We start from the raw sequence: 24146 nt of genomic DNA, 5'->3' as shown, positions 1-24146 counted from the left end.
CTCTACTTCTCCTCCTCTTCCTCTTCATCATCCTCATCCTCATCCTCCTCCTCTTCGTCCTCTTCTGCACCAGCTGCAATCTCCTCGTCCGCATCCTCAGCCTCTCCTTCCTCTTCTTGCACAAGCAGGTCCTCAACAGTACCTCCCTCCTTCTCTAGCCTCAGATACTCATCCCATTCAGGGAACATCTCAGCATCACCCTCGCCATCACCATGAGGCGGCGTACCAAGAAGCCTGGCCACCTTGGTCTTTTGCTCCTTTTCCAATGATGCCTTCCACTGCTTCACCAGCTCGGCAGTCGCGCTGGGCTTGTACGTTTGTGAAAAGAGCACAGCCTCAGCAAAGCGGCCCGTCTTGACAAGAAGATCAATGCAGGCCTGCACGTCACCAATCTGCCACAGCGCAGAGAATGCGACATTGTTGGCTGTCGCAGTCTCCGCAAGAGCAGCCAGCTCTCTTAGGCCAGTTGTGTCGCTGGTGGCACTATACAGAAGTAGGAGCGAACCGAGATCTTTAGCCTTAACAAAGCATTCTTGCGCCAACTGTACATCCCAGTTGCTGAGTGCAGCGTCGCCCACCGTCTTCCACTTGTGCTCCGTGTCTTGTTCCCGAGCAATCGAAACGGCTTGCTGAAGATCACCCAGAGACAAGGCGAGGTCAAAGCGGTGTTCAGGGTCAGTGGCAACCTTGAGTGCCATTTCCTTGTATCCCTGACCTTCCAAGAAACGCGCAATCTTGTTGTTCTGGTCCTTCGGCACCGAGGGCAGCGTCTCCTCGGCAGCCTCGAGATCACCACGGAGAATGAGCGTCTGGTACTCAACGACTGCCAGAGATAGGGCAAAAGAGACGACATTGACATCTTTGTCCGCAACGTAGATCCTCGAGTCACGAGGCAGGTATCCAAGGACATAGTGTGGTGAATCAAAGTGCGAGATGGTGTATGTTTGGTCGCCCACAAGGTAGTTAAGGCGGTTTGTGCTGTTTGTGTAGATGAAGCAGTCTCCTACCCATGTACCAGTGCGAACGCTTTGATTCTGTTAGTTCTTGCAATCATATAGCGTGGTGTGACAGTCGACTTACCTCTCGTTGATGTCGCATACAACCTCGAAAGCAGACTCGGCACCGTCCTCGTCCACTTCGCCATTCTGTACTGCCTCGAGATAGTTCTCTCTTGAGTAGCGCAATACGTAGAAAGTGTCCTCCGTAGCCAAGGTAACGAGTTCACCACTCTCAGACCAGAAAACATTATTTGGCTCAACTTCGATCCTTCGGACCAGAGCTCCAGAATCCCAGTCAAACAGACCGATACCGCCCTGTCCCTTTACACCAAGGAGAACACCGCCACTTAGACCATCGGCAGAGAAACCAACGTTGAGAACACTTCGCTCCTTGAAGTTACGGAAGATCTTGACGCTGGTGGACGATTCTCGGATGGCATAGTCTTTGTCGTGCTCTTTCGACGCCCAGCAAAAGTCCATGGCAGAACCAAACGCCTGGTTACGAAGAGCGAGTGCAGTGTAGATAATATACTCGCCATCGCCGCAGACGGCCACAAAACGGCCGTTTGGCGAATGGAGCAGAGCCTGTGGATAGAGCTCGGTCGAGCCGAGATCCTTGCTAGGAAGCGTGAGCCGTTCACCGTCCTTGAGCTGATCACTGCCCTTGATGACGGATGTGAGAATATCATTATTCTTGGCCCAAAGCAGCTTTCCGCTACCGTCCATACTGACTGCCGGCTCCTCACGACCCATGGTAATGACGACGGCGCCATCGTCGAAACCAAGCGCAATGCCGTTCTTGCCCTTTTGGTATGACACACACCACGCGCGCTCAAGACCGTAGTTCAATGATTGTTCTAACCGGTAGGTTGAAGAATGCCAGATCTTGATCGTGCCGTCTTCTGATCCCGAAACAATAACGGGGAGCTCCGGGTGGTAGACCGCGAAACTAACGTTGGAAGTGTGGCCCTCGAGCGTTGCAATGAGTGCCTTTGTGGTGTAATCCCAGACCTTGACCGTTCGATCGTCCGAGGTAGTGAGTAGATATGGCTTGTCCGATTGAGGGTAGTAATCGATGAAGTTGACACCCTTAGTCTCGTGCGCCTCAAGTGTGAAATTGGGTGTTGAGCTGCCAAGGGACCATATCTTGACTGTCCTATCGAGACAGGCAGAAGCGAATGTGTTGGGGTCCTTGGGGTTAATGGCAATGCCCATAACGTAGTGCTGGTGACCAGCAAACTCTTGGACGCCTAGTACGTGTCAGCATCTGCTCTCTTCTCACTCATAGACGAGTTTTGTACATACACTTCCATGACTTGTCCCAATCCCAGAGCTTTATTGTCATATCATCCTATGCCCACATTAGCCTCCTCTATGTGTTTCCGTAGGGTATTACCCACACTGGCGGTCAGGACGAAAGGTTGTGTTGGATGAACGGCGATGGCGCGAATGTAGTCGGGGTGGGCCTCGAAAGATGTAACCTTTTCTGAGGTGTTGTAATTGTACACGCGCAATTGAAAGTCATCAGAACCTGAATTGGTGTTTGTCAATTCCTCTTCTTGTATCCATGGGAGGATCGTGTCCTACCTGCCACTATCCAGTTCTTTCTAGCGATGAAACGACCAGCGCGGACGGGCACGTCGGTGAGCTCGAACGTCTTAACAATAGACTGCGTGATGTACGACCAGATGTGAACATGCCCTGTTACCGTCAGCGCTGATCCATGACCATAGACCTGAGGTTATGCGTACCGCTGTACAAGGTGGTGAGGATCCATGGCTCCGTTGGGTGGAAGTCTTTGGCGGTATTTAGTAAAGGTCGTTTGTTAAGAGAGTGCAATTCCTACCGATGCCTGTAGCGTGTCAGTTCAATCCACAAGAGCTCATGCGCATTTCAAGTCCGCTTACCCTTGACACGCTCTGAGCGCGCAAAAAGCTGCCTCTATAGCAATATCCAAGTCAACAATGGTATTCCACTATGAAATTATTCCAATTGCATTATGCGACGTACCTTTACGTCTAATCGCATCGTTGTAGCTCAGTTATGCTCGGGGTGGAGGGGTGGGTTATGGGAACGTGGCTTTTGTAGCCAGTCCGTACAAGCGCAGGTCGAGGGCAGAGGGAGCTCGAGGCGCTAGTGCTGGAGGTTGTTTGGTGTGGAGACGGGTAAAAGAGTGAGGAATGGGCGTCAGCGGGTTGCGTCGTAACTTACTGCGAGTCCGCAATGTGTTCGATGTCGGCGGAGCTGCGCCAAGACCGCGACAGGGTTCAGGTCACTATTTCCCAACGTGGCAGTTTCTGCAGGCCATAGAAAGCAGACGAAATGCGCGACACGACCGCCTTTGCACGTTACACAGCATGATTAAGGTCGTCTCGATATCCAGGCGAAGCAAGGCATAGCCGGCTAAAGTGAATTACAGGCTTTGGTATTATATCGACTAATCGTACACCATCTTATTACCCCGCTGGCTCATGCGCTTGTTCATCACCATCTGGTACGCCTCTGCAGTTTGTAGACTTTTCTCGATTCTCACCAAAGACTATTTACTTGGAACTGTAACCTCCCCACAAGTGCCCCTCATTATCCATACATGCGCGATGCATGATAGATCCAGTGGACTCTACACCAAGTCTCGACACTGGCATACAGTTGCCACCGCACCCATCCACAAATCGAACAGAGGAAAAAAACGGTCTAGCTTTTCCGAAAGCAAAGACTGGTATCTTAGAAGAGAAATACAACGAAAGGGAAAAAAAGAATAGAAAACTATGTTGGAGTATAATCTTTAGCTTTATGACAGTGTTAACGAGAGTGTCCGAACGGTAGTGACGACAAGATAAGAGGAAATTCGAGCAGCTAGATGCGATGCAAATGCTGGCCTGAATGAGGTCGGTGCGATAGATGAATGTGGACATCTTGATAAAGTAGACAGCCGTAATGTAAATACATCAAAGGGCGTCAGACGTTGGCTGTGGCTTGCAAAGTGACAAACGTCCGGTATATGGTACGATCACTCCGCTAAGGCGTGACGTAAGAAGAGCGGCGAAAACGCCTTAGTTCCAGCCGAGAGAGTTTTCAGCCATGACGGGCGCTGAGATTTGCTGTGTCCTGATGCTGCGTCCTTGACTGGCGCTGCTGCCTCGGCTGCCAGGTGTCATACGACCGTTGCGTGCACCGTGCATCCAAGCAGCCGCACCGCCAGGGATGGAGCCAAAGGTGTTGCGGCCGGTGCTAGGCACAGAGCTGGACCGCTGGTGGGCCATGCGCTTGTTCCTGTATCGGCGGGCAACGAAGAACATGGCCGCACCGTAGGCAATGGCTCCGACAATGGCGCTGCTAGCGACAATGGCACTGGTTGAGTTGACCTTGCGGCTGGCACCAATGTCTCCTCCCATTGCGCCGCCACCATTAGATCCGCCATTAGGAGATGAAGCTTCGCCTTCGCCAGAAGAACCACCGGCGGGACCATCGGCGGGGAGGTTACCAGCGGCAAGTGGGCATGCGGTGTTGATCAAGTTGGTCAAATCGTTGACAGTAGAGTCCTCATTGTTCCACAAAGCAGAAGCAGGGTTGCGAAGTTGAAGTGCCAGCTTAGTCTGGAGATCCTCGGGAATGGTGAACATAGCCACGGTGGTGATGAATCCAGAGTACTCCATTGTGTTGAGGGGCTTCAAACCGTAGTTCTTGACATCAGAAACAGAGATGTTCAAAGCGTTGGCAATGGCAATGGGGAGGTAGTGGAAGATTTGCTGACCACCATCATTGGCAGAAACAAATGGATAGTTGAGCGGCCACTTGAAGCACACTTGGCCCATGAAGGTGTTTTGTTGAATGGCTGGTGGGACACCTCCGGGAGGCGCAATCATCCTTGGCAAGCTTGACGGAATAGTGCTGGCAGTAGGGCTAGCAGATGGAGTGGGCATGGAAGAGGCCTCAACAATGATGCTAGTACCTACAACCAAGGTAGTCGCGCTATCAGTTGCAGTCGCTGTAAGGGACACAATTGGCGCCACGCTGCTGATGGAAGATGGCCTGACGGGAATGATGAGCGAGGCGGATTCAGTGCGGGTAGGCGAAGGAGTTGGCAGAGGAGTCTCCGACGCGGGTACTGGTGTCGAGACCACTGGTGTCGAGATGACTGGCGCTGAGGATACGGAGCCTGTGCCAGCAGTTGGCGTAGGTAGCTCACTCTCGGTGGCGTTGGTAGATGTTTGCGGAATCAGTGTGGGTACAGCACTGCTTGCTGAGCCTGTCGGTAGTCCTGATGACACCTCTTCCGATGCTGGCACACTCAAAGATTGGCTGCTCACAGGAGGTGTGACAGTGGGGGAAGCAGATGTACCAACAGCACCTGTGCCGGATGGAGTGATACCCGAGGCCGGAGGTGTGACGCTAACTGGAGCAGAGGCAGTGGGCGTAGGGACAGTTGAAGAGAGGACCTCGGAAGTGGGTACACCAGACGAGACAGGTGTGGAAACTGGGACTGGCACAGATCCAGTTGGCACAGTACCTGAGGAGGGAAACACTCCAGAAGATGACAGGATCTCCGACGCGAAGCTCGAAGCCGAGACAGTAGGAACGACAATAGGCTCACTAGTGGGAATGCCAGTACCAACAGACGAAGCCAGCGAAGAAATGATTGTCGGGCGTAGGCTGGCCTCGCCGGAAGTAGGCACCGGAGTCGGGGCAGTGGAAGCAAGACCTGTACCAGAAGGCAGGATGCCTGACACATCAGGTAGAATGGACGAGCTTACAAACTGCTCTGGTTGCACAGAGCTAGTGGCGGCAGCCTCTGAGGTGGGAATGGGTCCCGAGCCCAGGGGCTGAGATGGGGTTGGGGAAGCAGACCCTTGAGTGCCGAGAGCAGTAGTGATTCCGATGAAGATGCCCGAAGATGGCAGAGGTGACTCCACGCTAGAAGCGCTGGTGGGAAGAACGATAATGTCAGGGATTCCGCCAGTTGAGCCAGTGTCTGGGGTGGGCGTAGAAAGGGCAGCCAATGGAGTGCTAGTGGGCTGAACAATACTCTCAGGAATTCCTCCAGTTGAGCCAGTGTCTGGGCTGGGTGTGGGCAGAACGATCAAGGGAGTGCTCGTAGGGAGGACAATGATGTCGGGGATTCCTCCAGTGGAGCCAACTTCTGGGCTAGGAGTGGGAAGAGCGCTGGCGGGGCTGCTTGTAGGAAGCACGATGATGTCGGGAATTCCTCCAGTGGAGCCGGTCTCAGGGCTAGGAGTGGGAAGAACACTGGCAGGGCTGCTTGTAGGAAGGACAATAGTGTCCGGAAGCCCACCAGTGGAGCCAACATTGGAGCTGGAGGTGGGAAGGACAATCAAGGGGCTGCTAGTAGGCAGAACAATGATGTCGGGGATTCCTCCAGTGGAGCCAACTTCTGGGCTAGGAGTGGGAAGAGCGCTTGCAGGGCTGCTCGTAGGAAGCACAATAATGTCAGGAAGCCCGCCAGTAGAGCCAGCACCAGAGCTAGGCGAAGGAAGGACAATCAGGGGTGTGCTGGTAGGAAGCACAATGATGTCGGGAAGCCCGCCAGTAGAACCAATGTTGGAGCTAGGTGAAGGTGAAGCCTCAGGAACATTCTCGGAAGCGGATTGAGTCGATCCTGGAACAATGAAAGGTCCAAGGAAGCTTGACGACTGAACCGAAGACGGCTGCGCAGAAGGGGCAGGAGATGCAGTAGGAGTCACTACTGTCTCGGGGATGCCTCCAGTGGAACCGATGCGCTGTCCAGTTGATGGAGAAGCATCCGATGGAGTGTTTGGAGTAGGTGACACAATGACATCGGGCAGTCCCCCAGTGGTAGCAGTAGGACTTGAGACGGGCGCATCGGAAGTTGGCTTCACAATATCTGACGGCTGTTCATCCGGAGTAGATGATGGGCTAGGGCTGGAAGGCGTAGGCAGCACAATGATGTCGGGAAGCAGACCGGTAGAGCCAAGGATTGGAAGAATGGGTGATGGCGAAGGTGATGGCGAAGGAGTTGGCTGGAGTTCAGGCTCTGGTGATGGGCTGGACTGAGGCTCGGGCTCGGGAGATGAAGTAGGCTGAACGATCACCGAGGGAAGACCACCTGTCGAGCCAGCTGGGGATGGCTGCGATGGAGTCGGCTGAGGCTCAGGCTCCGGCTCCGGCGAAGGAGTGGGCTTTGGCTCCGGCTTAGGCTCAGGCGAAGGAGTTGGCTGGGGTTCAGGCTCTGGAGACGGGCTGGGCTGAGGCTCAGGGGATGGGCTGGGCTGAGGCTCAGGAGACGAAGTAGGCTGAACAATCACCGAGGGAAAACCGCCTGTCGATCCAGCTGGGGATGGCTGCGATGGAGTCGGCTGAGGCTCAGGCTCCGGCTCCGGCGATGGAGTGGGCTTTGGTTCCGGCTGAGGCTCAGGCGAAGGAGTGGATTGAGGTTCTGGCTCAGGCGATGGCGATGGCGATGGCGATGAAGCAGGCTGACGCTCCGGGGATGGCTCAGGCGAAGGAGTAGGTTGAGGCTCCGGCTTAGGCTCCGGCTTGGGCTCCGGCGATGGAGTGGGCTGAGGCTCAGGCGATGGCGATGGCGATGGCGACGGAGTAGGCTCAGGCGACGGCGATGGAGCAGGCTGGGGTTCAGGCTCCGGAGACGGGCTAGGCTCTGGCTTTGGCTCTGGAGTGGGTTCAGGCTCAGGCACGGGGGATGGAGAAGGCTCAGGCGCAGGCGATGGGGACGGGGACGGCGATGGAGTAGGCTGGGGCTCAGGTGTGGGTTGAGGCTCCGGCTTTGGCTCAGGGGATGGAGTGGACTGAGGCTCCGGTGACGGTGACGGACTGGGCTGCGGCTCAGGTGACGGCGATGGAGAAGGATTGGGTGTCGAGGTGGGCACCTGCACCGAGGGAGCCGGGCTGTCGGTCGTAGACTGAGGGACACCAGATGGAGACAAAGGTGCAGTAGAGTTGACTGGGGGCAGCGTTGAAAGAACCTCCAACGGGGCGTTGGGAGTAACATCAACATCGTTTGTGTTAACGACCGGATCCGACGAAGTTGAAAGCGCCGCCTTGTCAGATGAGCCACGGAATAGAGTCTCAATAAAAGAGGGGAAATCAATCTGACGCGACGAGAGCCGGTCAGAGGTGCTTTGTTCCGAGGAAGAAGATGACGACGGTGCTGATACGATCGCGTTGATGTCGTCTCGCTTCACGTGGCGTGGAAAGTAGTATCGAGGGCGATCCTGTGCTTGTCCAGGTCCTGGTGCAGGCATGGCCTCGGCAGTGGTGAGCAGTGGGCCGGAGCCAGACATGCTGGCCATGAAGAGGGCGGCCGCCCAGATGGTTGAAGATCGTGGCATATTTACGATTATGTCCCCGTGCTACGGATGATTAGGTGTCTAGCGGATGGTCAAAGGCGAAAGCCTTTGGAGCCTAAGGGTTGTCAGGTCACGACACGTGCAATTGGTGTGGTTGGGAGAACAGACTGTCAGGGTTATGGTAAAACGAGTGGACTTGACGATTGTCAATGTGGGTAAAGAATGGACCTGTTGTCCGTCAGCATGGTGCCTTGGGGGGGGCGCGACAAGGGCAGCATCACTCACTAGACTGTCAGTGCAGCTAGAATTAACGCAAAAGCACTAGCAAGTGTAGTGTTGGCGTCGTCGCAATGAATCTGGAGGTTGTCGTGAAATCTATGCCGTCATGTTTGACAGTGACAGGTTCCAGAAGGCAGTCGTCACGCAGGGTCGGATGCACGGTACGGACCAGCGTCAAACAAGACTTTGGTAGACAGGTGGATGTCAACCGGCAACCGAGTGTAGAGCAAAGCGTCGCAGTCGTCGATCAGGGCACGGGATCCAGGGTGCGTTGGAGAACAATGACGATGGGCACAGAGTGGGCAGAGTGGCGATGAAGTTGCGACAGGGTGGAGTTGCTTTGTTCCTGGCTAACGGGGAGGCTTGCGCGTCTTGAATGGGTCCAGCGGGGCTGAAGCGCGCGTTGGAGTCTGGAGCTTGTGCTGGCAAAAAGGAACGAGAGCGACGGTTGGCAAGAAGCAAGGGGCTGATTACGGCGGAGGTGCGATTGCGGGAGCAAGAGGTGGGATTCAAAGGAGCGTTTGTGATTCGGAGAATCGGGGTGGGTGGTGAGGCAGAGGGAGAGAAGGATAGAGAGAGCGTAAGGCTGCGGGCTTGTCGAAGGGGCGCCACGAGAGGGAGGGTGAAGCAACGGGCGGCTTGGTGGTGCGCGCAGTGTCGGTGGAGGAGAGGGCCCGGTGAGGATTGTCGGCTGAGGGTGAGGAAGAGTCGGCTTGGGAAGGCAGCGCGGGCGACGGGACGGTGAAGAGGGAGAAGGAAGGGCAATGCCGGCGTCAGCAGCAGATGTCGCTCCGGTGTCGAGGCCAAAACGACGGCTGGCAGGGACAAGCGTGGCTAACGTGTGCACCCTGCAGGAGAACCAAGGGCTCCAGCAGCTCGTGACTAGCGGTGGCTTGGGAGCTTCCAGGACGGGAAAAGGCAGGGTTTGGCGCGGCGGGTGTGTGCATTCGATATTCGATAGTGGCCAAATATAACGCCGCTTCGCTCGACAGGGTGTAGTCGCGTCGTCGGTTGCACTCGTCGAACGGTGGTGAAGGCTTGACAGACGCAAAATGCTGAGGGCAGTAGGTGCAGAGTTTACGGGCGAGGGAGAGGGAAGGAGAGGGCAAGCCAGGCGCAGCGGCTGTGGCCACAGACGCACACATGGCGCCCACCTATAGCATGCGTGGTGCAAATTGCAGACGGCGGCGACTGTTGTGCTTGTGGATGCGGATTAATTTGCACCTGGCCGGCAGAGCCCTGGTCGTGCAGACGGTTGTCGGTTGTGTGGTCAAACAGCACTAGGCAAGGGAAGGGGAGGGGAGGGGGATTGGGGGGGACGGGCAACCCCAGTTCTGTTCCCTCCCAAGCTGGCCAAGATGGACAGAAGCGGCGGCGAGGGCGAGGGCGAGGGCGAGGGCGTTGGTGCTGGCGGGTGCAGAGGCCATGGCGATGATGCGACACAGAGGCTGCAGTCTAGACACGCTCGCTGATCGTTTCTTCTCTCTCCCGTCTCTGTCATGGAGGGCAGCCTCGCCAGGTCCAGGGCAGGGGTCAGGGGTCAGGAAACACTCGGTAAACTGACCAATGACAGACGAGTATCGCCGAGCCCTTCATTTCGGCAAAACACGGGACCCGCTGCTGGGGGCGAATGACGCTGATCTCTGCCCTCTGTCCCTCCACTCGCATGTTTCTCCCCCGGCGCCCCGTCGTCCAGATGGCAGCTTTTCCTGGGCCATGACGGTTGGCTTGACATGGGCCATAATTACTTGTTACGCCCAACCTTCCGCCCGCTGCTGACATGGCTTGTTCGACTCTGCTAGCCATGTATACATGGATGCTGGTCTAAGTACTTGCTTAGTATCTACTGTGTAAATAGAATAGCACTCACTCACTCACTTCCTTCCCAACGGTTTGCACCGACATTGCTCCAACCTAAGTACTTACCTACATGGAATTAGATGCAGGGCCATCGGGGTGCCACGCAGCCCCTTGAATCACGCCCTCTCCCGCTGCCCTTCCTTCGTATCATCTCAATCTTTCCCCCGCCTGTGCAGCCAAATGGTGCCCACGCCTGCATTAGCAGTCTCTGGTAACTGGAGCACATGGTTTTTTCAAGTCGACTATTCCTACCACTGACAAGGCCCAAGGTTCGCCCTAGGCAGGTGGGCGGTTTTGGCTTCTGCTCGCCGCTCCCAGCTTGGTGCCTTGCCCGCTTGTGCGTGGCCTGCTTGTGTCGTGCGGGACATGGATCAGCCCCTGTCTGTGCCCCCCCCCCAGGCCATGGCTATCAACCCGCGTCGGCTGCCAACGCCGGCTGATGCTACTGTTGCTGATGCTGATGCTGCTGCTGTTGCGCACTTTGCAGACACAGCCGTTTGCCGTCATCGGCGACAAAAAGCAACCTCTTGCATGCCGTTGTCAATCCCAACGTCGCCGCCGCCGCCGCTGCTGCACCACATACTGATCACTCCCCGCATCCGCCACAACTGCCGTGCTCGAGACTACATACACACCGTGTACATAAGTACACATGCCACTAATCCGGCTCAGACTCAATCCTTCCCCCCAGGATACCAAAGGCAGGAACCACCGTCACCACCGTACCATCGTACCGCACAAACACACCGCGCCTGTCGATCTTCTCACTCAGCCTAATTTGTCCTCATGGCACTTCCCAATCCAGTCACCTGCCTGTTGCTCTCGCTTCCCACTGCACAATCTTCTCCTTTGATAGCGTCGTGAACCACAACTACGCCCTCCAACGCTATCCAAACTATTGAACCATATACTTACTCCGACAATCACATCGACATGACTCCACTATCCATATCCGCATAAATGTTTCGATTCAGTCCTGCCACACCCACCTCGCTTCCCTACTCATGGTCACACACTCACTATGCTACTGCTGCTGCTGCTCCTTCTTCATCACCCATAATAGTCATGCATCTTTATGCTCTTCCATTCGTCATCTCCTTTTACTCCACATTAGCCCCGGCCCTTTTTTCCACATGCACATACTATTGACAATACTCGTCCATACTTATCTCGTCTAGTCCAATGCGCCTCATACTTTGTTTCCTGTCAGACCCACCTCCCGACTGAGCCCCTTCGCTGCCTGTCATTGTTTGTCCATTGACCGGGCCCTTCGAAACGCGTCCCGTGTCGCCGTCACCACCATTCCTGTGGCGCAGTCGCCCGCATGAATACAAGACTATAACGTCTGAATACCGCCTTCTCTCCATTGTCCCAACCTTCCCCCTCCCAAAGCCCTCAGTGTCAGCCTCGTATATCGTACGGCCGTTTACGGTGCGGCGTTCGGCCCAATCAACCTGTTCATTTACTTCTCAACCACACCTCGTCATCTTCTCGGCCTTGTCCAGCATCCCGCAACACGAGTTTCAGCCTGCCAGCGATGCGCTTACTGCCGACACTGCCTCGCCCACATATTAGCTTTCGACAGCTTATTCACTCTCCCCGTCCCTGGGAGAAAAACAAAGGTAATCGTGCCAGGCTCCCTCGGCAATAGCCCTACCGTATGACATGTTGTCAAAGCCAGTCTGCCCGCTTCCGCATCAGGAAATCCCCTTGCTTTTGCTGCACCTGTCTACTTGTGTACCATTACGTGGACCATCCCCTTGCCTCAACGTAAACACCACCAGTCTCGAATTCATCCCGAAGCCTGTCTAATGTGACACGCTTAGCATGTACTCGATATAGGCTGCAGAAACAATTCCAACGACCGAATTCATGCCTGGTACACTAATATTAGTACATTGTGGTGCTCCTGGTCCATGGAAGAAGTCTGGAAAATGTCCCTTTGTTCTCGAACGCGTGGTCTTGCTTGGCACTATCTGAAATTTGAGAAGGGAGAATATTCGGCATGGTCATTCAGAGATGATCTGTGAGACCATTGTACTCCCTGTTATATCTCTTGCCAAATTGCGATTCAGCATTCGTGCGATATGTTGAAAAGACGATGATTATCTCAATAGTAGAAGTCATATAGACGTGCTGAGAATCAGTCACGTGATGTGCGCTCCCCAAAATTGGATTGACAAAAGATGTTTGCAAGTACGAAAAAATAATAGATGCCATAGTGCAAGTAAAGTGTCTCTTCAATGGAATGTAAAAAATGTCAAAATAGCTATCATGGATATTTTTGTTGAATTCAGTCCAAAATCATATTGAATTGTATCCGTATAATTGATTTCTCTACTCCATTAAAAATAAACCCCTCTCATACTTTGCACAATGGAAATTTAATACCTCCTGATGAAATACCAGGATTAAGTCTCATCACTCAGCGAATTATTGATTTGTTTAGATACTCATGTAACTTTGTGGTATCAGATTGGATTCATTATATAAGCCAGCTGGTATGAGCACAGTAAAAGATTTCAATCCCCAACATTGACTTTAAGCACCTGGCAGTGAATGCATATATACCATTAGAATGTGATTCAATGATCTCTGGTTATATTGATCTAATCTTCTTGCCTATACGAGAGAATTGTCGGCTTTATCAATGTGATATGTACGTATATACTCACACTTAGAACCATTCACCACGCATACTCTTATATCTTCTTTCTGTGTAGTCATCATCCTTACTCCCTTTCATATCTTCTCTGATCATATTAAATTTTAACTCCTCCAACATGCATCGTCGCCACTCGACTACCTTCTTCCTTTCGGCATAGCCCGATTTTTCAAGACATATGAGATCATTTTTTACAAACTCAAAAAATATAGCGAAAGTCAAGATAGAGCAAGGCAGCGCATTCCCATCGAATGGGATACCATGCCCTGATTGATGACTGCAAAAACTACTCTCCATCTCAGCTCTAGTACTACCACGTTATTCCTCAACAATTACTCCAACCCCTCACTCACGACACTACCGCTCAAAACAATACAGCGGACATGGTCCGAAATGAGACATTGTACGCCCCAAATAGAATAAAACGTGTCTCCCCGCCTAGGATACCCAAGCGAGTTATTGCATACCCTAGACAAGCGCAAGCATGCTGCAACATCGCGAACGCGCTTGACATCATTTGGGACTTGACCACCACTGCCGATCAAATCAAGCAGACGATTGCATCACCCTCTTTGAGCACAAGTACGAACACGGCTGACAGCCGTTGCAAGACGCAGTCACATCATACGAGGATTTCGATTACCGATCTCTGCCAGGCTAAATACTGGCATGCACACACATGCACACAACGTTGCGGCTGAACCCTGAAAGCGCGAGGCTGGTTTGGTCGGATCTACATTGACATCACAGCCACAGTCAATAAATATGCATATAGACCCGCGTCGAGTACGAGTTATAACCCTCTCCACCTCAGGAAATCGATAAAAAAAAGTCCCGTTGCTTTCCTATCGTCACAGCCCTGCCGCGTCGTTCCGCGAATTCGTCATCACAACACTCGTCATGCGCACCATCTTCACAGCAGCAGCGACAGCAGCATTCTGCTCCCTCGCTTCCGCCCTCCCAACATCCAACCTCACCCCACGAGCAGGCGGCCCTGCAATCGTACCCATCCCTTCCACCTGCACCATCACACCACTCGCCCCGCCTACTAGCAGCAACAACAACAACAATCAGTCCTTCCTCCCTGCCCCGGCCACCGCCGACGCCTCCCTCTACAGCGCCTACTACCCCTCCTTCTCCTCCAACAAAACCCAAATGGCACAGCAGTGCTTGCAACAATGCTACGGCTACGGCGACCACATCGAGTGCAAGACGGCATTTTGGGCAGAGAATGTGGTCGTGCCCCCGGGTTATTATGGCACCGAGGGCGGGTATCTGGCTACGGCTTGTTTGATGTTTGATCGCGTGTTGAGTGAGGGAGATTTTGTTGGGGCACCCGAGGGGCAGGGGACCGGGGCGTTTGCCGCGACGGTGGAGTGTTGAAATTGGTGTGTGGGTGATGAGCTATGAGCTATGAGACATGAGAATGGGCTGGCGTTTTTCGGCTTTGTGAGGGTAACATGGGTTTACGAATATGGTTGAGCACACCAGGATGGCATTGGGAGGTATGGGCTGGATGAACTCGCAATAATTTCGCTTGCTGTGTGTTTTTTTTAGAAGCGATGTTCTTGTAGAATAAAACTTGATTCAAAAAAGCCAGACATAATGGACACTGCGAGACCGATGAGTGCCACTTGCGGACATACTTTTGCGGGGAACCTTTGAACGGTGTCTCAATTTGCAAACAGCAAATACCTAGTATACTTATACTTTATTGATCAACTACAAAATCTCGGATCGTTAACTAAAAAAGAAAAGATAAGTCCACAAAAAGAAAATATATGCCAATGACGTTTCACCGATTCCTACATTTCTGTTTACCTTTTTCCGACAACAACAGATCGAACAAATACAAGACATGAACATGCTTTGGAAAATAAAACCTCAACCTCATTTTCCAATGCGAAAGCGAATGTGCAACCGGCTCGTCACCCTAACATTTCCTTCGCTAAACTACCTTCTAATTTCGGATCTCAGGTCACTCATTGCTATTCCATGACACCATAACCTGCAACCACTCGTATCTGCAATCACAAAGCAATATCGTGTTACTACTATTTTTCTCGTTTCATATCTCAACTAAACTCGCTACTCGCGTTACCAAACCGATTCAATCCTCGCCCACTCCTACTCCCCATCCCACATCATTCCCGTACACCTTCCCACATCTCAAACCCTCAACAAACTCGTATCCCCTATCACAAAAAAAAAACGTACGACCATCATACGACTTCCTCTCCGTATACTCAACCTTCCTCCTCGGACCACTTCAGAAACGCAAACCCGCAAAAAAAACCCCCCCAACCGTGAAAAAATAGAGCCGCAACCGTTACAAAGCCATGTAACATCTCCCTCCCATCCGCAGGGTCCATACCATAGTGTACCACGATATACCTCCCGTCCCGCGACTAAACCACCCCCTTTGGTCCCAAACTTTTCCATATTTCGCCATCGCCACTCCTCACGTGACGCGTACCATCGTACCTCTCTTCGCCAGCAATTCTTGCGCCACTACGCTACGCCACCATCATACCACAACTCCACCTATTGTGGCGGGGGGGTAAGAAAAAGAAGAGAAAAAAAAGAAAAAAAGAGACTAGTAGAGGGGGACTAGTAGTACGGGATTTCCCCGGACAGTGACGTTCCTTATTTTAGTATATACTAACTACCTACCTACATATCGTCTTTTTTTTTTTTTTTTGAAAAAAAAGGTTTCTTGGGTCTCGAGTATAGCTGGATTAGAGAGACTACTATTACGGGGAAAGCGGGAAAAGAAACAGCGGTGGGAAGCTAGACTGGATAAGGGAGGTTGTGCCGATTTGACTGGTTTCGTTGCCGCAATGGCACTTGTTCGATGCAGATGGAGACGTGCTGGCTTCAATTGTGTGCAGTGGCAAGTATACGCGGGACGGGAAGTGTGCCAGGTGGGCTAATACATTAGCGGATGATGTTTAGCGAGAGGAAGCGAAAAGAGAGGTGAGCTAGTGCGTGTAGAGACGTATGTTGTAAAAGGTAATTGTGGTTGTTTTGGCCCCCAGAGGATCATTTTTTTGGGGATGCATCGGACATTTGGCGTGTGCTATTTGTGTGTCTGATGATGATGACGATGATGATGATGCAGCAAGCGGGGGATTCGAGAAAGCGGTCTGCGTATCTAAAATTATTTGTGGTGATGGTGGTGATGGTGTTGAGTGCAAGACATGTGTGTTTTTAGCTCTACGGGGTGAAAGAGGCGCAACACGTGAACTGGCTGGCTGGCTGGCTGGCTATACGAGAAAATCGGGTTCGGGTACCTGTCCCGCACGTGCAGCAACAACTTACTAACTTTTTTTTTTAACTTTCCCCTCCCTTCTCTCAGCCTCGAAGTCTTGTCCTGCCTTTACATTTCGTCCGTACTACTCTCGCTCTAAAATTGCACCGAGTTTTCATTACATTCTCCAGTTGCTTACCTCTTTTTTTTTCGCTTTTCCAAGAGAAAGAGAAAGAGAGGGGAAAATGACCATTGCCCCATACACGGCAATACCCATCGCTTGTCTGCAGCCTAAAAGTCCAGCCCAAAGCCAAAACCCCACCCACGGATACCAAAATAACTCCAGCTCCCGGACCACAATCACCTACGTGTATGCCCTTGCTGCCCCCCACCTCGCTTGACCATTTCATGTAATGTACTCCGCCGTGCGCGCTGTCCAACAGTCTGTGGGGTCAGCCAAAAAAAAAAGAGGTCGGGTGTGGTTAAAAACGGTAAAGTACACTATCCGTCATTCCTCCCCTTTGAAGCAACAAAAAGCGAAATAAGACAACCAAAAAAAGTAGTAAAGTAAGTCAGCCTCAAGCGATGCACTGTGTCATTCTCCGATTGACATCTATGTCTCGGATCTTAAAAGGCCACCAAAAGAAGAAGAAGAAGAAGAAGAAGAAGAAGAAGGAGAAGCGAGATACAAATTAAGATACATGTACATGTAACATGTGAGACCTTCTTTTTTTTCTATCCGCCCTGACGGGGGGGGGGGGGTCCCCTAAGTCGCTAAACTAGCTAGCTCTGCATGCTTAAAAGGGAAAGCAAGAGGTGAGGGAAAAAAAAAAGAAAAAAAACAAGGAAAAACGGGAAATGCCATGTGTATACTACTACTTGTTGTAGGCGACCAGCTGCAACTTACTCGCTCCAACTAAGCTTTGATTGGCGGAAATGATCCAGCCATGTCCAACCGACGGAATGTATGGGTAGCAAAAAAAAGCAAAAAACAACAACAAGAGACAAGAGAGGGCTGATGAGGCTGGCTTAGAACTAGCCAACTTTGAGACAAAAAAACTTGACTTGGATACCGGGCTTTTGCTTGCTGACTGTTCGGCCTGCTATATCGGGATACGAGTCCGTGGCTTGCTCTAGCGCAGAAGTGCAGTTATGGGGGCGTCGGCGGCCGGTGCGCGGTGGAGTCGAGGACAAGCGGAATGCGGTTATTTGGGATTTTTAGGGTTAACCCGGATGCAAGGGTCACGGGTCCGTGAGAGAGGGGGGGGGGGCAGATAGCACCCAAGAGGTACAGTGGTAGTAGTAGTAGTAGTCCTAGTTGGGCTAACGCAAAAATATGTATCTAGGTAGTGTGGAAAAAAAAAGTTGATTCTATGGCATTATGGTTTCCTATCAAACAAAATAACTATTCCGGCCGTAGCTGCGTCAAGGAGTTACCCGCGGTCTAAAAAGGTATTTACGCTTTCCGACAAAACAAACATTTGCCTAGATAGTAGTTTTTATTTTGTCGTGAGCGAGCGAGTGAGCGCCAGAGTCATTGTATGTAACCTGCCCAAAACCCCAAACCCCAAAGCAAAAGCGCTGCAAAAGAACAATCGTCGTGGAAGCGTGGCGAGAAGAAGGGGTATACAAGAATTGAAGTGATGCAACAAGCGATGGTGGAAGAAAAAGACATTGCTGGCTGATCAGGAAACAGCTTCAGTCTTCACCGGTGTCGTACTCTTGAACTCGCCGTGCAGTATTTCGAGTAGTTTCCGTAGAGTATCTGAGTTTGTGCTGCGTCGACGTGTGGAAGTGCCGTCCTCATCCTCGCCCTCGGCATCGTCGTCCTGGGTGAGCAGCTCAATGGTTTTCCGGAGCTTCTCGTACGCAGCGTTGAGTTCAGAGTGTGAAACCTCGAGCTTGCTGTACTTTTCGTTGAGAATAGCAAGTTGGTTTTCAAGATCCCGTGCGTGCTTTTCTTTTCGCTCACGGAAAGCGCGCTGGGCAGCACGATTTTGAGCTCGTCGGCGCTAGTGTTTGTTAGATCAGATGCAAGGTATTTTTAGAGTCAGACTTACGCCAGAGGTTGTGTGTGTTCGCTCAGCTGGGGCGGCTGTGTGCACGGCTCCAAAGGTTGGCTCGACATGTTGCAATGGTCGGGGACTGCAGTATGGGCTGTCGTGGTCGGATCCAAAATCAGATGGAGTCATTGGCATGGGATACGATCCAAACTGCATGGGCTCGTCGACAATCTGAGGATAGTATGCATGCTGTATTTGGGTGGGAAATTGGTCATATGTGGAAGAAACCTTTTGGATATGAGTTTTGAGGAAGACGGGACTAGCGTGATCAACAACTTACAGGCGATCCGCTGAGGCTGGGGACTTTGGACAGCTCTGGGGGCATGTCGAAAACGGTGGTCTGGTGCGGGGGAACAACGTAGTTGCCCTGGGCCATCCAATAGTCAAAGGAATGGGAATCCATTGCAGTGGTAGTTGGGTGCACTGTAAGCAATAACGAGAAGAGTGGTGGTGGTGATTAGTAGGTTTGGTAGTAGTAGTATGTATGGCAAGGCTGAGAGGGCGGCTAAGTATGGCGTGCGATGGCGATGTCTGTCTAGGCAAGTTTGCTTATGTGGTGAAGAAGGCTTACACAACGGTGGGCAAGCTGAGATCTTATACAGGAAGCGCACGACGGGCATCGAGTGCGTCGACGTACTAGTCGGTAGAGATGGTGGCCGAGGGCTTGGACAGGGATTTGGCAAAGGCCATAGCCATGGGCATGCCACCATGTCCGCTTCCAACGGCCACAGCGGAGCCTAGACATGTGGCGCTGAGCGAAAATACGTGCATAAGGCGAGCCTGACGCTTGCCTTTGCGTGGGACTGTCGCAATACTTTCGGCCCACGCGTCCGGGGCACAGACCAGGCGTGCAGCGGGCATCCCAAGATGTTGTTATTCTCGTCGAGGAATGGCTCGCCAGGTTGGACCACCGATTGCCGCGGGCCAGGGGCGTGCATAGAGGCGTGCGCTATGCTGGTTTGAGTGTTTGATAAAAGATTGGCAGGCCTGCTGAGCTAACCCGCACATGTGCAGCACGCACGCCCGTCATTTGTGCCCGCCTTTGACAGCATCCAAAAGGTGCCTGGGCGTGTCTTTTCGAGAAGAGGGCCGCTGACCATGCGTGGTAAGGCTGAAGGAGGGCGAGACAGCGGTGGCGAGGGGCAGAGGGTATGTAGGGAGGAGTGGTAGTAGTAGTTAGTAGGCAGGTAGTACATCCACTCGAGTGGCATGGGGGGGGGTGGTTTTGGTGACTGGGCTGTTCACATGCAGAGCCGTGGGTGGTGTCCGGGACCGTCTCTTGTGGTTTGGTGGTACACTAGCCAACGACAGGAGAGCCAGGTGTCGCTATCGCTGCAGTGACGTACGGAGCCCGGGGGGACCTTCAGCTCGTCTGCATGTGTTGCTTGTGGGTGAGGGGAGGCAGGGCAGGCAGAGGCCGAAGTTCGGTCGGGGTCACGTGTCGTTCGCGCTAGCCACAGACAGCCACAGATGCAGTCGCCCTCCAATTCTGTCACCGCCCCTCGGCCTCGCTTCAACACGACGACAGCGAGCACACGGAGCCCAAAGGACGCCTGCGTCGTACACACAATAGCCGGCCTCAAGCCGCTCCAAGCGGTGACTCTGCGATAACAGCCCTGCATCTTGGGCGACGGACGAGCATGCTGCTGCCATGCGACTAGTATTGGCGAGTGAGTGCTGCTGCTGCTGCTACTGCTACTGCTGCTGCTGTCACCATGTCAAGAGGGTATACTGCACACCATGACAGTCGGTCGGCAGTGTCTTTGTAAAAAGCACGCATTATCGCGTGTAGTTGATGGCTGGTAGCATTTGGCCGCCTCGATCGGTCAAAGATGGGGTGTCGAGGCTGGGGATTGGCGGGCGGGCATGACCGGCACTAGCACGTGTTACTCTCGACTCTACCAGTCCACGTAAGCGCCATAGCCATGACTTATCAGCAACCTCTTCCATGTAACATTGCTGTAAGCGACCGCTACCCGCCTATTCCCACAGTGCGACTATTGTACCCTCCCCTCCCCACGCCACCTCCGCGGCGCTATCGACTCATTCTCCATCATTCTGCTCCCCCCAAAAGCAACCTATTGCCCCCGTTGACCCGTGCTGGCCGCAACACTAGCATACACCTATACACACTACTTGTATACAGTCTACACCGATGCACCACCTACTCCTTCACAAACGTCGCTCTCATCTGTGCCGTGTCGTACGACTTGCACATATATTTGCACCAATCCACGTGGTCGTCGAGTAGACCACAGCCCTACCTGCCGCCTTCTGCTGCTTTCTGTCTGCTGCGACTGCGCTAGACTACTGGCTGAAAAGAGTAATTTTGCTTTGGGCAAACAAGACCGCTCTGGTGACGTACAAGCCTCCATCGAGCCGTCTGGACTCTGGCCCCGGCCATTCCCCTCGCCTGGAAAGCCCATCCGCCTCCAATCCCCTTGACCACATACGCATGTGCACTGCCAGCTAGCTGCATGTCGTAAAGATCATCGGCCGCTGCAGTACGTCTACACATATGCATACAGCAGCGAGACAATATGCATATGGCTATCTTATCTGATTTGCATTTCTCCCATCCACTGATTCGAGGTCCGTGCTACCTGCAAGCAAGCAAGCCTGCTCCAAGATATCTCCTACCCTGCGTACATAATCGGTCCTGCAAGACAACCACTCAACATGACTTGCCCCGCTGCTGACACAACTCTCCTGCTGCACCGTAAAGCACCAAGCCTACCCAGCCGGCTAAACAGTCAGCGACAGCAACAGACTTCCAGAAAGACCCTGTGTATGTACCACCAAATTTAAGCCACTCGTGGGGTTTGATTCTCCTGTTCTCCCGCGTCGTTGTGTACCCGCTCCGGAAACTATCGACACCACTAGTCCCAGCCCGTGAATTGTTAATGCAAGTCTTCTGCATTTATCAACACAGCCGTCTCAATAACAAGCACTGAAGGATTCCCAGCACCTGACGCTTGACTGGTGAGAACGCCTGACGACCACGAGTCGGCCTGCATTTATTTTCTTCATTTCAACCCCCAGCCTATCCGTCCCGCCTTATAAATATCTTAGCACAGTCCCCAATCGTCATAGCGTCATGGGGCCGGCGCACCTCAGGGTCCAGTGCCAGGTCAACTCGGCGGACGCTAATACAGCCCTACAAGAGCACTGGGACATTGCTGCTTTTACTGACTGACGCTGGCTGCTTGCTTCCGATACTCCATGCTCCAGATCCATCGTACGACACCCACACACACAAGCCCACACCATGCGCATGCCAAGCTTTTCCGTGGCATCTTGACGAGCGGGGAACTCATCGTTGAGAATGGGGGAGTGGGAGAAAAAACCAGCCACCATCGGACATCCGTCGTGGTTGGATACTCGATGCACCTGTATTGGTAGACTACGCCTTGTGTATACACAAACGAATCTCCTATTGTAGATCATAGTCTACCCTAGTAGACGTCCTTCATTCCTTTCGCTTGAATGCTTCCCCCAACACTTGTTTCTTCTAGCTTCTTGGTAAGCTTCACACTCGCATCCCGCCTTTCGTTATTTCCGCCTCTAACAGCGATCCGTCCGTCACTTGTCCTTTCCTGCCAGCCAGCTGCCCTCTTCCCCCCCCTAAAACAAAACCACACCGGAAAGTCACTCAAACATACACATTTGCCGATTATGCCCGACCACCGTACGCGTCAACGGGACGCCTGGAAATGCTTGCCTGCGGATTCCGCGTCTGTCCGCAAGCTCCAAAACGCATCTCGAGTCACAAATTCCCCAGGACATGCCCTTGTCGAAAAATACCTCACTATCGTCATAGCATCCAGTATACTATCATCTTACACAAAAACTACGTACGTACGTATATGTGTCTAAACCGCCCGTGCACCCTTCCCCCCCAGACCCAAAAAATGAAAACCACCGCTCGGAACCGACCCGCAACCGAATCTTTACCACCACCCCCCCCCCATGTCAGCGACACACACAATGCAAGACTAAACCATATGCTCCCCCCTCGCGTAAGGAGTACCCGACCAAACCACCCAATCAAGCCCCTTTCCCTCTTTCTCTTCTCCAAAAGCCAGCCACACTTCCCAAAAACCCAAGACCAAAAAAGTCGACCCAAGCTGCAGCCCAGCCAAAGCCTGCCAGTTCCAGCACGGGTCCTTAGTTACATACATACATACATATCCTGACTGCAGCGATTGGGCGGTGGTGGTGGTGGTGGTCGGTGCGTTTCCTTCCATGCATCCTTCTAGACGCACACACACTTCTTCTTCGCCTTTCAGTGTCGTTGTTTGGATGAGAGAGATTGCGCGTGTGCATGTGTGAGAAAAGCCTTTGACGTGAGGATGCAGGGACATGCGCATGGGTGTGTGGATTTTGAGCCTCAACTTCATGCGGCTTGACGTAGGGTTTGGGCGTGTCTTGGGAAGAGAGGGAAAAGCTTGGGTGCGCTTGTTGCTTACTTAGATTGCTTGCGTGTGTGTGTGCTTGCGTATGTAGGGGTTGGGGCGCGGGAGAGGTATGGCGACGTCACTGTGTGGATTGGGCAGTGGCTTGAGAGGGAGAGAGGCTTGATCAGCAATTGTTCACGTGGAGTGATGGGTTTGAACTTTGACTGTGCATCTTGGACTTCCTCTCCTTTTCGTCATTTTCCTCCTCCTCCTCTACTCAACTACTCACTCTCGGCCGTCTTTCACAATCCCACCTCCGGTTATCCAAGTACATGTCGAGTGTAGTGTCAGAAACTAACAATCTAATAAACAAAAGAGAAACAGAAGCCGTTTCGCCACTTGAAGCAACTGCTAGGCCATACTTCAACAATTCATTCATTCATTCAATCCCACATCCAATACGCACTCTTCGACCTGAGCACTTGGGTCAAATAGGAAATGCACCAACAAGAGCATCCATGTTTGTCAAGACCATGTTTCAAACTCAATCATAACATTTTTATCGTCTATTTACTACAGAACCCTATCAATCTCCCTAATACCCGCCTCTCATCGCCAACATGCCCACTTTACCAAGGTTAACAATTCACATCTTCACTGGCATTAATGATAACAGTCATCACATTAAATACATAGACATCATCCTCGCACTGACATGAGCTTTGCAAACATTAACAAAGCATCATGGGCAGGAGACGAGGACGCAAAGGTGCAGGGATTAAATACTGCTTGGAAGTCCGTGTACAAGAGGAACCGTAGGGTACGGCATATGTCGCAATCGGTAATCGCAGGCCCTAAAGTAAGTAAATTGGCGCAAAGGGAAAGCAAACTAAAGGTAGGCCAAGGAAGGAAACCAAATCGTAAGGGCAGTTTCATAAGAGTCCAGGGTTCCAAAGGGGGCTCCGAGGGAGGTTCCGGAAGGGCAATGACTCCAAGGTTGTGGGATTATCCGGGTGGGTATATGGCAAAGGGCTTTGGGAATGACCGGGTGGATGGTTTAGGCAAGGGTTGCTAGGTGACCAGGTGGAGGATGTCGCAAAGGCTGCGGGAATAACCGGGAGGGAATGATACAAAGGCTGCGGGAGTGGCCGGATGGATATGGTATGTCGCAACGGCTACCGGGATAGGGAATGGTTGTCGCAAGGCGGTCGAAGGTTGCTTGGAGGTTGCGCTGGAATCAACCGTAGCTGCAATGGGGCTTACCTTCACACTTCACCTCGACACCACGCATTGCCATGAGGCACCGACCAGATTGAACGTGGTAGTGTTGACAACTACTCGTGATTAG

At 52.6% G+C, this 24146-nt stretch overlaps 9 protein-coding genes across 9 annotated transcripts; 4 read left to right on the top strand and 5 right to left on the bottom strand.

The window, feature by feature from the left end:
• Positions 1-2: 2 nt before the first annotated feature.
• Positions 3-3026, bottom strand: COCVIDRAFT_18239 (hypothetical protein; the record flags this gene model as incomplete). The annotated part of the gene is made up of 9 exons (XM_014698442.1): positions 3-1026; positions 1081-2248; positions 2304-2349; positions 2399-2529; positions 2586-2699; positions 2750-2794; positions 2845-2850; positions 2906-2939; positions 3009-3026. 9 exons carry the CDS (start codon positions 3024-3026, stop codon positions 3-5), a joined length of 2586 nt encoding a protein of 861 aa, XP_014553928.1.
• A 443-nt stretch (positions 3027-3469) lies between these two features.
• Positions 3470-3760, top strand: COCVIDRAFT_40084 (hypothetical protein; the record flags this gene model as incomplete). Its single annotated transcript, XM_014698463.1, has 1 exon — positions 3470-3760. One exon carries the CDS (start codon positions 3470-3472, stop codon positions 3758-3760), a length of 291 nt encoding a protein of 96 aa, XP_014553949.1.
• Positions 3761-4051: 291 nt separating this feature from the next.
• COCVIDRAFT_106263 (hypothetical protein) lies at positions 4052-4864 on the bottom strand (the record flags this gene model as incomplete). The annotated part of the gene is made up of 1 exon (XM_014698462.1): positions 4052-4864. One exon carries the CDS (start codon positions 4862-4864, stop codon positions 4052-4054), a length of 813 nt encoding a protein of 270 aa, XP_014553948.1.
• Positions 4865-8071: 3207 nt separating this feature from the next.
• On the bottom strand, positions 8072-8326 carry COCVIDRAFT_70975 (hypothetical protein; the record flags this gene model as incomplete). The annotated part of the gene is made up of 1 exon (XM_014698461.1): positions 8072-8326. A coding segment is annotated over one exon (255 nt), but the record flags the coding sequence as incomplete, so codon positions are not given.
• A 1517-nt stretch (positions 8327-9843) lies between these two features.
• COCVIDRAFT_18237 (hypothetical protein) lies at positions 9844-10369 on the bottom strand (the record flags this gene model as incomplete). Its single annotated transcript, XM_014698441.1, has 2 exons — positions 9844-10074; positions 10139-10369. The coding sequence occupies 2 exons, from the start codon at positions 10367-10369 to the stop codon at positions 9844-9846; spliced, it is 462 nt and encodes a 153-aa protein (XP_014553927.1).
• Positions 10370-13988: 3619 nt separating this feature from the next.
• COCVIDRAFT_40082 (hypothetical protein) lies at positions 13989-14471 on the top strand (the record flags this gene model as incomplete). Its single annotated transcript, XM_014698460.1, has 1 exon — positions 13989-14471. One exon carries the CDS (start codon positions 13989-13991, stop codon positions 14469-14471), a length of 483 nt encoding a protein of 160 aa, XP_014553946.1.
• Positions 14472-18023: 3552 nt separating this feature from the next.
• COCVIDRAFT_40081 (hypothetical protein) lies at positions 18024-18804 on the bottom strand (the record flags this gene model as incomplete). Its single annotated transcript, XM_014698459.1, has 3 exons — positions 18024-18350; positions 18399-18629; positions 18682-18804. The coding sequence occupies 3 exons, from the start codon at positions 18802-18804 to the stop codon at positions 18024-18026; spliced, it is 681 nt and encodes a 226-aa protein (XP_014553945.1).
• A 1522-nt stretch (positions 18805-20326) lies between these two features.
• On the top strand, positions 20327-20846 carry COCVIDRAFT_40080 (hypothetical protein; the record flags this gene model as incomplete). Its single annotated transcript, XM_014698458.1, has 2 exons — positions 20327-20687; positions 20749-20846. 2 exons carry the CDS (start codon positions 20327-20329, stop codon positions 20844-20846), a joined length of 459 nt encoding a protein of 152 aa, XP_014553944.1.
• A 2667-nt stretch (positions 20847-23513) lies between these two features.
• COCVIDRAFT_18234 (hypothetical protein) lies at positions 23514-23873 on the top strand (the record flags this gene model as incomplete). Its single annotated transcript, XM_014698440.1, has 2 exons — positions 23514-23657; positions 23694-23873. The coding sequence occupies 2 exons, from the start codon at positions 23514-23516 to the stop codon at positions 23871-23873; spliced, it is 324 nt and encodes a 107-aa protein (XP_014553926.1).
• Positions 23874-24146: the final 273 nt, after the last annotated feature.

This window comes from Bipolaris victoriae (assembly GCF_000527765.1).
Source record: "Bipolaris victoriae FI3 unplaced genomic scaffold scaffold_77, whole genome shotgun sequence".
Lineage (NCBI taxonomy): Eukaryota > Fungi > Ascomycota > Dothideomycetes > Pleosporales > Pleosporaceae > Bipolaris > Bipolaris victoriae.
The sequence above is the reverse complement of the archived record's forward strand: the minus strand, read 5'-3'. Positions and strand labels throughout refer to the sequence as shown.